This window comes from Pelodiscus sinensis, chromosome 17 (assembly GCF_049634645.1).
Source record: "Pelodiscus sinensis isolate JC-2024 chromosome 17, ASM4963464v1, whole genome shotgun sequence".
Lineage (NCBI taxonomy): Eukaryota > Metazoa > Chordata > Testudines > Trionychidae > Pelodiscus > Pelodiscus sinensis.
This window is the reverse complement of record NC_134727.1, coordinates 24,862,668-24,877,041: the sequence shown is the minus strand read 5'-3', so window position 1 is coordinate 24,877,041 and position 14,374 is coordinate 24,862,668. Positions and strand designations below refer to the sequence as shown.

General features: G+C 43.3%; 1 protein-coding gene across 2 annotated transcripts in view; it reads right to left on the bottom strand.

Moving 5' to 3' along the window:
• KIF3A (kinesin family member 3A) overlaps window positions 1-14,374 on the bottom strand; it is a 42,579-nt gene that overhangs the window by 13,279 nt on the left and 14,926 nt on the right. Inside the window, exons 7-10 of one of the 2 annotated variants that reach the window (XM_075900347.1) lie at window positions 13,816-14,013; window positions 8,290-8,464; window positions 6,561-6,662; window positions 273-281 (exon numbers count right to left, since the gene is read on the bottom strand). In XM_075900347.1, the coding sequence (XP_075756462.1) occupies window positions 273-281; window positions 6,561-6,662; window positions 8,290-8,464; window positions 13,816-14,013 (484 nt within the window). The remainder of the gene's footprint in view (window positions 1-272; window positions 282-6,560; window positions 6,663-8,289; window positions 8,465-13,815; window positions 14,014-14,374) is intronic. The other variant, XM_075900348.1, reaches the window with a different exon arrangement.

Sequence of the window (14,374 nt, the reverse complement as noted above, 5' to 3'; positions counted from 1 at the left end):
TGATAAGAAGCAACAACATGTAGGCTCACAGCCCCAGTATTTTGGTTGACCTAGCTTTGGGCCGTATGCTTCAGAAATGTGAGCTTTCTGTGAAATTCTATGAAGAGAAATCTTTAAGCACAGGTGTCAGGGACAGGTGAATGGAGGATCCTTACCTTTCAAAATATGTTCATTGGTCTTTTCAATTTTAAAAAGCAAAAGTGAGATTGAGCAACAAGACCCTTTACAAGCTTTGTAACATACTATACGTAGTGCAAATCAATCTCACCAACCTGCTTGATCTTGCATTAAGAGGAAGTAGTAAGCAAATCGCAGATAGGCAGCACATGCATAAAAAGGGGGAGGAAAAAGAAAAACATTACTGCTTGATTGTTTTGTGCAAAGATCATCAGAATCAGTAAAAGCATTAATCTAAATCTGCATCTACAGACAGAAAAAACTCAGGAGAATAATCACTGAGCAATAAGATGCCATTAAAGCAAATATCTGCATTATGATTTTATGCCTGATCAGAGAAAGTGTTCTGTACCAAAAGATACTTTATTTTGCCTAATCAGATTACCCTTCCACCCATTCTCGCATTCCCCTATTCAGTTCAATATAATACAGATTCCATATATGATATTACAAGCCTGCCGCAAAGATCATGCCCTAAGAAACATCCAACAGGGCATCTACCACTCCAGAGTTAAGACAGAGTTATGTTTTCAAGGTAGCCATTTTTGTACATTACCTGTAAAATCTTAGCGCACAGAAAGAAAGCTTGCTTTGCATTTTGGTGAGATTTCCAAGTCAATTCTTTGTTTTATATGATCAACTGCACATATGGAATTTCAGCACAAGATTTCTATGTTCAATTACACAGGATATTAGTAGGTTAATTTGCAGTAACTGATGCTTCCATAGAGGTATATGGCTTATTTTGGTTATTCAAGCAGGTATGATCAGAATGAAACAGGAAAAAAAAGTAAAAGAATAATGGCAAAAGGAAGACAACATGCAAAAGATCCACACAGCATGAGAGGACAATTACTATTTTGACTGTAGAACAAGTAGTGTTCATTCAACCACTGATGGCCTGAGCCAACTTCCACCACAGCAAATGGGAGTTTCTTCATGGATGGGAGGAGGACTGCTCCCCAAGTATTTCAGTGGAGAACTTGCCATTACATTAATTAGCCACATCCAAATACTCTGGTTAAAAAAAGCAAGTTTGAAAACAGCATATGCATTTCAATGCCTATAACCACTAAAGGGCTTTACGTTTTAAGCCTTCCTGAAAAAAACAAGCTTTTCCTGCGGGACGACAGAGTGATGTCATCACATCACTCAGAATCCCGCCTGCCTCCTCCCTCCCCAGTGCTCAGCTGCCGCACGGGGTCTGCGGAAGCCCTGGAGGGAGCTCAAGCTGGGAGCCACACGGCCTTTCCTCTCTCCTCCAGCACTCCAGGATGGGGGACCAAAGCTGGCATTTCCCCTCTCTGCTGCCCCAGTGCTCCGGTGGGGGAGCACAAAGTCGCAATTCGCACAGCCCCAGGAACCATGCAGCCACTTCCCTTCCCCCCTCCCTGATGTTTGGGGGGTGGAAACTGGGAGGCCATGCAGAAACTTCCCTCCTCTTCCCCTGAAGTACCAGGGAGGGGAGTCAGAAGCCACGAGCCTCTCCCCTGCTCTGCCTCCTTCACACACACCCCTAGGTTGGGGGGAGAGTGTGGCTGGGGGAGAGGGGGGGAAGAAAGGGCCAGGGGCCAGCCAGAAGAGCTGTGGGGAGGTTAGGGGCTGGGGACAGTTCAGGGAGGCCAGAAAGAGCTTGGGGCAGACCCTTTCCAGTGGCCGGGGGAGCTATGTGGCCTTCCCCTTTCCCTGGTGCTCGGGGGGGAGGGAAGCCCCATGGCCTCCACCCTCCCCAGTGCTGGGGGAGCAGGAGCCGCATGGTCTCGCCCCTCTCCAGTTCTCCGGGGCGGGGGGGGGGGGAAGGTGAGCTGTGCTGCCTCCCCCTTCCCTAGTGCTTCAGGGGGAGGGGAGGGGAACTGCGCAGCCTCCATCCTCCTCCCCTGTGCTCCTGGGGGAAGAAGCCACATGCCCTCCCACCTCTCCTGTGCTGGGGGGTGGAGGGTAGAAACTACACTCCTTCCCCCCTCCCCAATGCTCTTGCGGGGTGAGAGGGAGGTTGGCGAGTGTAATGAGCAGGGGCGCAGCCTTCTAGTGATGAATAAATGGGATTTTGTTTTTCTATTATAGGTTGAACCTTTAGTCTGGCACCCTAGGGACCTGACTGCTGCTGAACCAGAGAATTTTCCAAATTTGCTGACACTTCCACTGCTTACTAGGCTCTGAGAAGACATTTTTGGGGTAAATTAGAGCTAAACAAGAGTACAGAACACTGACAACCAGGACTGGTACCTGTAAAAAACAACTTTTTTGAACTGTGGGAAACTTGGCCACACCCAGGAAAAGTGGACATCCAGTTAACTAAAATCATCCCGGACCACAGATTTTGCCTGACCAGAGAGTTCTGGACTAGAAAGGTTCAGCCTGTATTGGTGGAAAAGTGTTAAACGCTACAGTAAATGAGCAGTTAAGAAACTAAGATGCTCTCCCTTTTAGATATCAACACCTTGAACTATCAACCTCTTTCTGCCTACGAAAAGGGAGGAGTGCAACTCAGGCTTGCCGAAATAAGCTACAAACTAGCGTTAGAAAGTTTCCACTGACCTGGAATTAGAGTTTTTACAGAGTACTTTGGAGTAAAATAACCATCACTAACTGATTAATTTTAGTGTTTATAGGGGCAGCAAAAGAATCTGGAGCCAGAGGCAACTAAGCCATAATTTCTTCATCCAGACCACTGGGCCTTCTCCGAACAAAGAAAGACCATGATGCCCATGCAAATGATGATTCATAATGGCATGGCTATGTTTCCACAACAGAGAAGTCGTTTTACTTGCTACCGTTAAAGATCTGAATCAATTTCTCTTCAGATCAAAGGATCGCGAATTAATCAAATGCTATTTAGCCCACTTTCTAGGTTATAAACTTAAAGCAGGATTTTGATTGTTCCACTGGTTTGTTCTCCACCAATGTTTTAATAAAGGAAGAAGCCAATGAAACAAAACCTCAAATCTGGATTTTCCATTATGTCTTCCCCCCTCATTAGTTAGCTTGAACAAAACACTAACTTGCCTTACATGTTCTCAAACATTAAGCTACGTTGCACATGTTGAACAACTGTTTAAAGCTTGGAAGCAGCAAAAGAAAAGCATGCTTTAGCTCAATTTATAAACCAACATTTTTCTCTTAAATAAAAACGTGGCAGGGAGCAGCGTGGCATTTACAACATGGAGTACACAGATTATGGAAAGGCCAAAGCTTTGTTAAATGACTTAAGAGCTCCCACTCACTAGTGAAGGACTTATCCAGAGGTTTCTCTATGACAGAGCATGTGGAGTCTGAACTACTGCTGCTGCTACTGCCTGGAAAACAAAGAAGTAAGACCCACAGGAAACCCAGGAAAGAAGAAACAAGAATATGAAGAAACACGCTGCTAAAAATTAGTTCCAAAGGAAAGAAATCCAAAGAAACCCAGAAGAACCAGCAAACTGGTTTGAAAAGGCAAGTAATGCTTATGTTTGGAAGCATTCGCTTAGGTACTTTTAGATTCAGTCCTGTAAAGCAAGGGTTTTCAAACTCTGGGTCATGGCTTTTAAGGGCAAGATGCTAGCTGGCTGCGAGACAGTTTGTACAGACAACCACAGCTCCCATTGACTGTGGATTGCTATTCCCAGCCAATGGGAGCTGCGGGAAGTGGTGCTCCAGTCTGCATTGCTTCCCACACCTCCCATTGGTTCAGGAATGCCTGTACTTGTGGAAATGCAGGTAAACAAAGCATCTCGCAGCCAGCTAGCAGCTTGCCCTTACAAGCCAGAGTTTGAAAACCCCTGCTGTAGAGCTATTTCACATTCTAAAATGTATGCGGTAGAACAACCATATTTCAGCAAAAATCCATCATTACCTGTCTGGAATGAGACTCAATATATGTAGTTATTTTACTTGTTGTAATTGCTCAAAGCAGAAAATGATCCACAGGCTTATTTTCACTTTAAGTTTACACACAAAGAAGAATATTACCACCATTCATTATGTTAGCAGGGAAGTGAATTCGAGCAGGATTTGTTCTATGAAAGGGTTGTAATACATGCCGCAAAAGGGCAGTTACTAAAAAAAAGCCTGTAGTCCAGTTAACTAAAGTTACTAAACCACAAGAGAACACTTGTGCTATTTATAATCTACTAGTTTAAAACAGTAGTGTATTAGTGGTCAGCATTTTTGCCACAAGGAATGACCCTGAGAGAAATGTGCTAGATTACAAATCATTTAAACTCTAGTATATGCAATGAATTTGTAAACTCAGTTAATCTTAATTGACAGGAGATTCTTAGCTTCATAGAAACCTCTGAACTGGTATATGCTGAAGATTTATAATATTTAGCCATGAAGGGCATTTTACTTCACTTTGAGCTACATTCTGCACTCACCCATTGCAAATCTAGATTAGCTAATTTGAGAGCAGAACTCCATCATCAGAGATATTTCTGAAACTGTACTGAAGACCAGTTATAACACTCCTTTTCTATGAACATCAAGTACATGTAAATGGAATACCATCTAATAAATTGAAAACATGTGAACAAAACAAAAGCCACTTGCAGATTATTAAAAAACACACTAAGTAAACATACCCACCTCACTGGTAGTAATATGATTAAATATGGCAAACAGCTGTAACACGAACATAGCCCATCAAAAACAATCCCACATAAGCTTGAAAAATGTGTTTGTATGTTACAGTACTGATAACCAATAATGTGACTGAGCAATAACAATAATGTTGTTAAACATCAACAATGAAACAGTTTGTAGGGAAAGCTACAGAATTTTGGCTTAGGACAGACTTCTGGGGGTTCCCCATGGAAGCATGCATTTTTTACCATGTGTAAACCTTGAACATAAAAATAGTTAAATCTGGCATTAGAACTGTGGCCCCCTGAAGAAAAACAAGACAATTTGTGACACTAATGAAATGAGTCAAATATAACAGATTCCTTCCTGCTCTAAGTCTGGAATTCTGTTTAAAACACATTCTACCCTTTGGACAGGGAAGACGTTTAAGCGTTAAAAACAGCTTAACAAACAAATTTAATTTAGCTTGTAATAGTGCAGCCCAACCCTACAGTCTCTACCCTCAGCAAGGAGAAGTCAATGAGAATATCTTCATCTCATTCATAGCACAGCACGCTATTATTAGACAAGGCCAGTGTTCCCTCTAAGATTCTCCATCTGTGAGCAGAGTGAGTTTTGTCTTGTGCGCCAATATTGATGTCATGTGCGCCTGTTCAGATGTGTACATAAAAGTGTAATGGAAGAAAGCCCCACTCACTGTGCAGATGCATTAGCGCCTGCCCCATCTTCAGCCCTGTTACACATCTAGCACCCCTGTTTCCTTCTCCACCACCAGTGTCCACCTGGCAGCCCAAACCCTGGCAGCAGCAGCTGCCCATCAGCTCCACGGCCCTACGCCCCAGTGGCAGCAGCTACCCCCAACTCCACAGCCCCAAGCCCCAGCGGCGGCAGCTACCTGCCAGCCCCACGGTCCCATCTTCCAGTGATAGCGGTTGTCCGCCAGCTCCACAGCCCCAATCCCAGGTGGCAGCAACTGCCCGTCACATGGCCCTGGCCTTGGCAGCATCCGCCTCCCACCATGGCTTCAGTCCCGGCAGTAGCTAGAGCAGCCACCTGCTGCTGTGGTTGCGGCCCCATCCCCATCCCCGGCCCCATCCCCACTCACCAGATGGCACCGGCCATGGGAGCAGCCACCCACTCAGTAAGTCCAGGAAGGTGAGTGCTGCTGCATGACTCTTCAAAGGAGGTGGGCAGGCTCAGAATGTTTTGTGTGCAGCCACGCACCTTAGAGGGGACACTGCACAAGGCCACTAAGTTTCCTGTTGTTTTTAAGAAACTGATCTCTCTATGGCAGATTTTTGTACTTTCCCCACCTAAAGTTGCCAGCTCTTTAGGATTGTCTTGGAGTCTCCAGGAACCAAAGATTAATCTTTAATTAAATATTATATCATGTGATGAAACCTTGAGGAATACATCCAAGCAAAACTGGCAACCCTGCTCCCTCTCCACAACCCCAGAGACACTTCTGTTGTGTGTGTTTGGTATCAATCTCGTAAACATGCAAACAGTAACAAGCCATATGCAGTCACCCTCCTATAATCAGGGAACCACCACATAAGAGAAAGTTACTACAAGCAAAACTACTCAAGTGGAAGCAGATGCTATATAAAGGTACAGCAGTCCAACTATAATGACTGCGTCAAATGGCTTAGTTTCTACAAGAGGCATGATAATTGCAGCGGGCATTAGAACTTTACTGCAGTCTCAGTTAAGTTCATACTTATGCAAAGTTGCATACTGATTCCTTTATGCAAAGAAAGTTCTCAAATCAACTTCTCGATAACTAAGGATCAGAGAATTGGAGCATGCTGACTCCTTACCCCTTCGTTTTTTACGCTTTTCCCCATCTTCTCCAATCTCCCCATCTTCTTCTTCATCTTCATCTTCAGAACCACTGATATCAGAGCCAGATATCTCTTCCCCTAAAACACAAGTATTTGTTTCCAAGGTATTCTCTTTCACAGCATAACAACACAATTGTAACAGTAGCACTTGAACTAACTTCAATTATATCTGAACGTCTTTGTAGTAGGTATTAAACGACTGTACAGGCAATGCCAATTTGGGAGAAACCTGGTTATTTCCTTTTGTTGAAATGTACATATTACATGAGTATTTTTCAGTGTGTAAAACAAGAAAAATATTAAACCAATGATCTCAGTAAGGCTGAAAGTCCAATTCCAAAAATACACTAACATACCAAAATTCTACCTGTAAATAAGTTTACAACTAGAGTCTACTATTACAGTGTTTGCAAAGCATGACTGCTAAAGCATATTGCCCTATGATTCTTCAACAAAATATTGTTTCTTTTAAACACTTAGGATGAAGTTTGAAGTATAGAGAAAAATGGGTAGTTTGTTCATCAGGAATAAATATTTATGCTAGAAGCATGATGCCACAGAGATGGCTTTTTTAAATGGACAGTCTCCAATTGTTTTCTGAAAAGATGGCTCTGCTGTAACCACAGCATCCATTAAATGTTTTTAATTACAGTATTCAAAATGAATGTGAAACCAAAGTCTGTCACAATTCTTGCAATTACATTCTAAAGATCAGTAGAGAGGCACAGCTGCATCCTTAGATCCATGAGTTTCATTTTCTCAGATGTATGCTTTAATCAGACTTCTATCTGCAAGGCATTTTGTCTGTAGTGTGGAGCCCAAATTAGTAAAGGAACTCAACAGGGATTGAAATAGTGGGTTAAGAACACAGGACGAGAAGCCAAAGAGCACTGCCGTGCATTCCAAGTTTCTGGGACTGAAAAGATTTCCAAGTGGAAATCGTCTTTGCTGGGCTTTTCCCTTATCCATCTGGAAGGATACTGACGTGGCCATGTGAGCCAAAGGAATCATAGTTCTACCCTCTCAAGAGATATGCTGCTAGGAAGAGGCTTGCTCTGTTGTGGAACATTCAGGGTTTAGAGTTGCTCACAGACCCTGTGGAATCACAGGAGTTTGTAGCTTTACCCTCCTTACTTTTTATAAAAGACTTTAAAAGCCACCTCCACAAGTTCAGTCTCAGAGTTTCAGAGGCACTTGTTCTCCTCCCATACACATTTTCCTGCTAGGAGAACATTTAACTCTTTATCATTATGTTTTAAAAAGCCCAATTTGTATTTTTCCCCAGTCTGACATCTATTTGCCATTAATTTAACATGAATGGAACTTTTAAAATTAGAACATTTCAATTATATAGGTCACATCCAAACCTAAACTAGGAACAAAAAATGAAATCTGCTCTCTTACGTTAGCTCTAAATACCATCTAGTGGACAAAGCCAAAACTTAACTAAAGAAATGCTCTTAACTTGCATTCAGCACAAAACTACATATCTCCCATCTATTTCTATTTATGGATGATCTTTAGGTTTCATCTCTTTACTTAAGACTAATGTAACAAATGCATACATGAAAGCACAGAGGTTTCAGATACTATCACACAACTCCTGAAAAGTATTCCATTGTAAATCTTTCAAAAGGAGCCGTGTCACACAGGAACAGAATCACCTGAAGTTACAGAGAACGTTGTTAGGAATAAGGGAAGTTACCTTCCTCCAGCTTTTTTTTAAGCTCTTCAATTTCTTTTTGAAACTGACGGAGCAAGGCATCCTTGGGATCTTCATTAATTCTGGCTTTATTCTTTATGTTTTTGGCACGGTTGGCATATCTTAATGTGCTGATAGTCTCATCATAATTATAGTCTGCAGGACCAATATTTGCACACTGTTACATACAAAAAAAGAGTTACTTGTGTATATTGGATTTAGCAGCATATAAAAGCTTGAATGACATGAATACAAGTAGTTGCAAGATCAGAAAATGTAAAAGCAAACCCACACCCAGTTGTGCAAAATCCTTACTGTAGTTCTCTGCCCATAAACTGTACTTTTCTGATGCCTCCAGAACATGAACCAAGTCCTGCCTGGGGATAGACAAGCCACAATTTCCCTTAGACCCCATGTGTATGGGTAGTCTTGTGTTGGACTATAGCCTACCGTGTCCAGAAAATTTATATTCGGATAGATGTAAGGCTAAAAACTGCACCAGATGAGAATATGTTAACAGGAAGTTCTCCGGGTAAGGGAGGAGTGATTACAGGACCCATGGGATAATGTGTTTGTGGGTTACTTGCTGGTAGCCTGAAAGATACTGGCTACGTCTACACTGGCCCCTTTTCCGAAAGGGGCATGCTAATTTTAAACTTCAGAATAGGGAAATCCGCGGGGGATTTAAATATCCCCCGCGGGATTTAAATAAAGATGTCCGCCGCTTTTTTCCGGCTTGTAGATAAGCCGGAAAAAAGCGTCTAGACTGGCCCGATCCTCCGGAATAAAGCCCTATTCCGGAGGATCTCTTATTCCTACTTCAATACAAAGTATTGCACTTCAAAGTATTGAAGTAGGAATAAGAGATCCTCCGGAATAGGGCTTTATTCCGGAGGATCGGGCCAGTCTAGACGCTTTTTTCCGGCTTATCTACAAGCCGGAAAAAAGCGGCGGACATCTTTATTTAAATCCCGCGGGGGATATTTAAATCCCCCGCGGATTTCCCTATTCTGAAGTTTAAAATTAGCATGCCCCTTTCGGAAAAGGGGCCAGTGTAGACGTAGCCACTGTGTGTTGAGTTCATGTTTGTCTATGTGTTTGTTTAGCGATCCATGTGCTGAGCTTTTTGTCAGAAGGACTGTGTGCTGAGGCCAGCAGTTGGAAGCTGTTAGTTTCGTAATGAGGATTTGAAATCTAGAACCCTCTGTTCATTGATTAAGCCTTAACCAGGAAGCAGGGCTATCGGGAAGGCCAGGGTATATAAAGCCCGCTAGTAAGCGACCAGGGACAGCCAATAAGGAGTTTCTTGGGGGAGTTTAGAGGGGGAGTTGGAAGGAGACAAGGTACACTTGACATGCTTTACAACTTTTAAACTCAACTAAAACCAAATCTACCTGATTTAAATTAAAACCCTATCAATCTAATTATCTGTAGAAGAGAATGCAGGCAAAAACCCAACAGCAGAGTGGGAGCTATCCTGTTTATTGCACCAAATGTAGTATGTATGATTACCTGCCCTATGGGCAGGTAGAGTATGTGTGCATTTGGTGCAAGGAACTCCTGGCCCTCAGAGACGGCATATGGGCTTTGAGGCCAGGGTGGCTGAATTGGAGGAGCTAAGGAAGGCCGAGAGGTACGTAGATGAGGCTTTCCAGGACACTATAGAACTGTCCCACCTCCAGTCAGATAACCCCTGTGCTGTTAAGGTGGGTGAAAGGCTAAGAAGGGAGAACATTGAACTGGAGCAGAGGGAAACAATCCCGTAGTTGAGACTCTCCTTCCAGATGATGCTATTGTATCCTCTAGCACTGAGGATACCTCTCCAGGGGAGGGAACTCCAGTCAACAGGAAAAGAAAGGTGTTAGTAATAGGGAATGTGATCATTAGAAACATAGATAGCTGGGTTTGAGATGACCAGGAGAATCATACGGTGACTTGCCTGCCTGGTGTGAAGGTTACGGATTTCTCAAGACATCTAGATAGACTTATGTATAGTGATGGGGAAGAGTCAGTGTTCGTGATACAGGTAGGTACCAATGACATAGGGAAGGGCAGGAGAGAGGTCCTGGAAGCCAAATTTAGGCTGCTAGGAAAGAGATTGAAATCCAGGACTTCTATGGTAGTATTCTCTGAAATGCTTCCAATTCCACATGCAGGGCCAGGTAGGCAGGAAGAACTTCACAGTCTCAATGTGTGGATGAGATGATGGTGTAGAAAGGAGGGGTTTAGATTTATTAGGAACTGGGGAAACTTTTGGGATAGGAGCCGCCTATACAGGAAGGATGGGCTCCACCTAAACCAAAATGGAACCAGATTGCTGGTACTTAACATTAAAGTAGAGCAGTTTTTAAGGCAGTTTCTAGGCTGTAGAGCAGTTTTTAAACTAAGGGCTGGGGAAAGCTGATGGGTGCGGAGGAGCACATGGATTGGACAGAGACATATGTTAGGGGAGGGTCTATTATTACGGATTCTCTATGTTCTAGTCAGGAGGAGAGGATGGAAGATGATAAAGTATGGGTAAGATCAGATAAGAAACAATCAAAAGAAAAGGTCTAACATAACAGGAAATGGCAGACATTAAAATTTTGTCACTATTTAAGTGCCTCTACACAAATGCTAAAAGTCTAAATAATAAGATGGGTGAACTAAAGTACCTCATATTAAAGGAAGATAGTGATATAATAGGTATCACAGAAACCTGGTAGAATGAGGCTAATCAATGGGACACAATCATACCAGAGCACAAAATTTATTGAAAGGACAGAACAGGTCATGTGGTGGGGGAATGACACCATAAGTGAAAGAAAATGTAGAATCAAATGAAATAAAAAGCTTAAATGAACCAAAATGTTCCATAGAATCTCTATGGGTACTAATTACATCCTCTAAAAATACGAATATAGCAGTAGGGATATATTATTGACCACCTGACGAGGATAGTGACTATGAAATGCTAAGGAAGATTAGAGAGGCTATCAAAATAAAAAAACTCAATGATAGTGGGGGGTTTCAACAATCCCCATGAATGGGTACATGTCACCTCAGGACAGGATGCAGAGGTTAAATCTCTTGATACCTTAAATGACTGCTTCTTGGAGCAGCTGGTTCTGGAACCCACAAGGGAAGAGGCAATTCTCAATTTACTCCTAAATGGACTGCAGGATCAGTCCAAAAGGTACATATAACTGGACCGCTTGGAAATAGTGACCATAATGTAATAAAATTTAACATCCCTATGCTGGGAAAAATACCAAAGCAGCTCAACACCGTGGCATTTAATTTCAGAAAGGGAAACTACACAAAAATTAGGAGGTTAGTTAAACAGAAATTAAAAGGTACAGTGACAAAAGTAAAATCCCTGCAAGCTGCATGGAAACTTTTCAAAACCACCATAATAGAGGACCAACTTAAATGTATGCCCCAACATAAAAACACAGTAAGAGAACAAAAAAAAAGTGCCACCATGGCTTAATAACCAAGTAAAAGAAGCAATGAGAGATAAAAAGGCATCATTTAAAAAGTAGAAGTTAAAATCCTTGTGAGGAAAATAGAAAGGAACCTAAACCTTGTCAGATTCAGTGTAAAACTATAAGAAGAAAAGCCAAAAAGGAGTTTGGGTGTCATATTTTTAAGAAAGATGTGCCAAATTAGAGAGCGTTCAGAGAAGAGCTACGGAAAATGATACAAGGTTTAGAAAAATCTGACCTATGAGGAAAAGTTCACTCTTGAGAAAAGTGAGTGGGGGAGCACCTGAAAGAAGTCTCCAGTATGTGAAGGGATGTGGTAAAAAGGATACTGAGCAACTGTTCTCCACATCCGCTAAAAGTAGAACAAGAAAGTAATGGCCTTAATCTGCAGCAAGGGACATATAGGTTAGATGTTAGGGAAAACTTTCTAACTCTATGGACAGTAACCACCAGAACAGGCTTCTAATGGAGCTTATGGAAGGCACCATCACTAGAGGTTTTTAAGAACAGATTACACAAATACCTTCCAGGGATGGTCTAGGTATTCTTGGCCCTATTTCAGTACTGCAGCGTTTCCCAAACTATAGGCCGCGGCCCAGTACCGGGCCCCTGGAAAAAAATACCGGGCCTCAGCGTGGCTGCCCGGAGGGGAGCAGAGCAGAGCGGGCTGGGAGAAGGTGTGTGTGTGGGGGGAAACCGGCCACCAGGAAGCAGGGTTGGGGGAAGCAGGGCTGTCCCGAGGAGATGGGGGGAGTGGGGCGGCTGGCGGAAGCAGGGTTGGGAACAGAGGGCCTGTCCAGGGCGGAACCAGGGCTGGACGGGGGAGGGAACAGAGGGCCTGTCCAGGGCGGAACCAGGGCTGGACGGGGGAGATGAGGAAGACGGGAGAACCAGCTGCTGGAAGCAGGGCTGGACAGGGGCAGCGGAGCTGGTCGGGGGAGCGGGGCTGACCGGGAGATTGGTGGGGAGCGGGGGGAACCAGCCGCCGGAAGAAGGGCTGGACGGGGGCAGCAGGGCTGGACTGGTGAAATGGGGAGGAGAAGAGAGGGGGAGCGGGACTGACCCGGGCACATGCAGACCCTGCAGATGAGTGAGTCTAGCCAGGGATTCCATTCCCTCCTCCCACCTCCCCATACCCTCCCTCGAGTAGTTGCAAACTGCCTGGCTGGTAGACACACTCAGACAGCATGAGCACATCTACCAGCCAGGCAGTTCACTGCTAAGGACTGATACACCTAAATTATAATAAAACTTACCTAATTAGAAAATACCAGACATTTTATATGTCTGGTAATTTTTCAATTGTTTCCCGGACAAAACCCTCAAATACCGGACTGTCCGGTACAAAACCGGACACCTGGCAACCCTACCCTCCCTCCTAGCCAGATACCCTATCCCCAATCTGCTCTTGCTCCCGCCTCCTGGAGTGCCCATGTGATGCCGGGTCCCCCAAGGCCTGGCCCAGGCTGGGCGGAGAATGCAGCTGGGTGAAACACTGAAAATTTATTCATTTTCCATTTTTTTTTAATATGCGTTTATATTTTTGGGCTGCAAAAAACAGTACTGAGAAAAAAAATGGGTTCCAACTAAAGTAAAAAGTTTGGGAAACCCTGATCTAGCCAGCTTTCTATCCATCTTACAGTCCATTTATTCAATCCTTTTCCCTTAACTTGCTGGCAAGAATATTGTGGGTGACTGTATCAAAAGCTTTGCTAACGCTGGCACTGGGGGCTTTGGGAGGACCAGAAACAACTTATTTGAATATTCATCATTTGCTTAATGAATATGAAATACGCAAATGAATGTTACCGATCCTCCAAAAGCTCGTGAATGAATGTACTGGTCCCCGTGTCAAAAAGTTTTGGAACCCCTACAGTATAGGAATTGGATTCAATGACCTCAGGTCCCTATCTAACCTACATTTCTATGCACTGATGAAAGAGCACAGTCCTCAAAATAAAGGATAAATATGACAATCGGACTATTCCCATAAGAATTTTGCTTCAATTCCACCTTAAAGATAGAAACTGGGACATTGAGCTTTGGTGTGACCCATTCTTACCATCATGGTTTTTGAATTGCCTCCCAAAGAATCCTGAAGAAGTCGAGTCAATTTGGAGTTACGATAGGGCACATGAGTACTCTTGCCATCTACCAATGCTGAAATAACATTCCCAAGAGTGGAAAGTGAAAGGTTAATTTTTGTGGCTTCCTTTAGTCGTTGCCCAGTGGCTCCAGTTTTTGTCTGCCTTTCTGACCCCTGGCAAAAAGAACACACAGGCATTTAGATGGCTGAAGGACAGGGTCAGGCAAGTCCTAATGGAATCTTTAACTTAAGGTAGCACTGAACAGTGTACAGGAAAGCCGCATAGCTGGAAAAATGGAATGTACCATTCTCAGATACAAATAGTTATTTTAGAAAGAGACACTGAAGCTAATACACAACACTACATATCCCCCCCATAGTAAGTTTTTAAACCATGATCTCTCCCTTCCCCCAATCAGTGGATGTGAGGGAAAGGAAACATCTAGCAACATATAAGCAATCACACTTTTACAAGATGAAAGTAATGGAACCATCTAGATGCCCATAATGCACTTGAGCAACCTCAACAATCTGA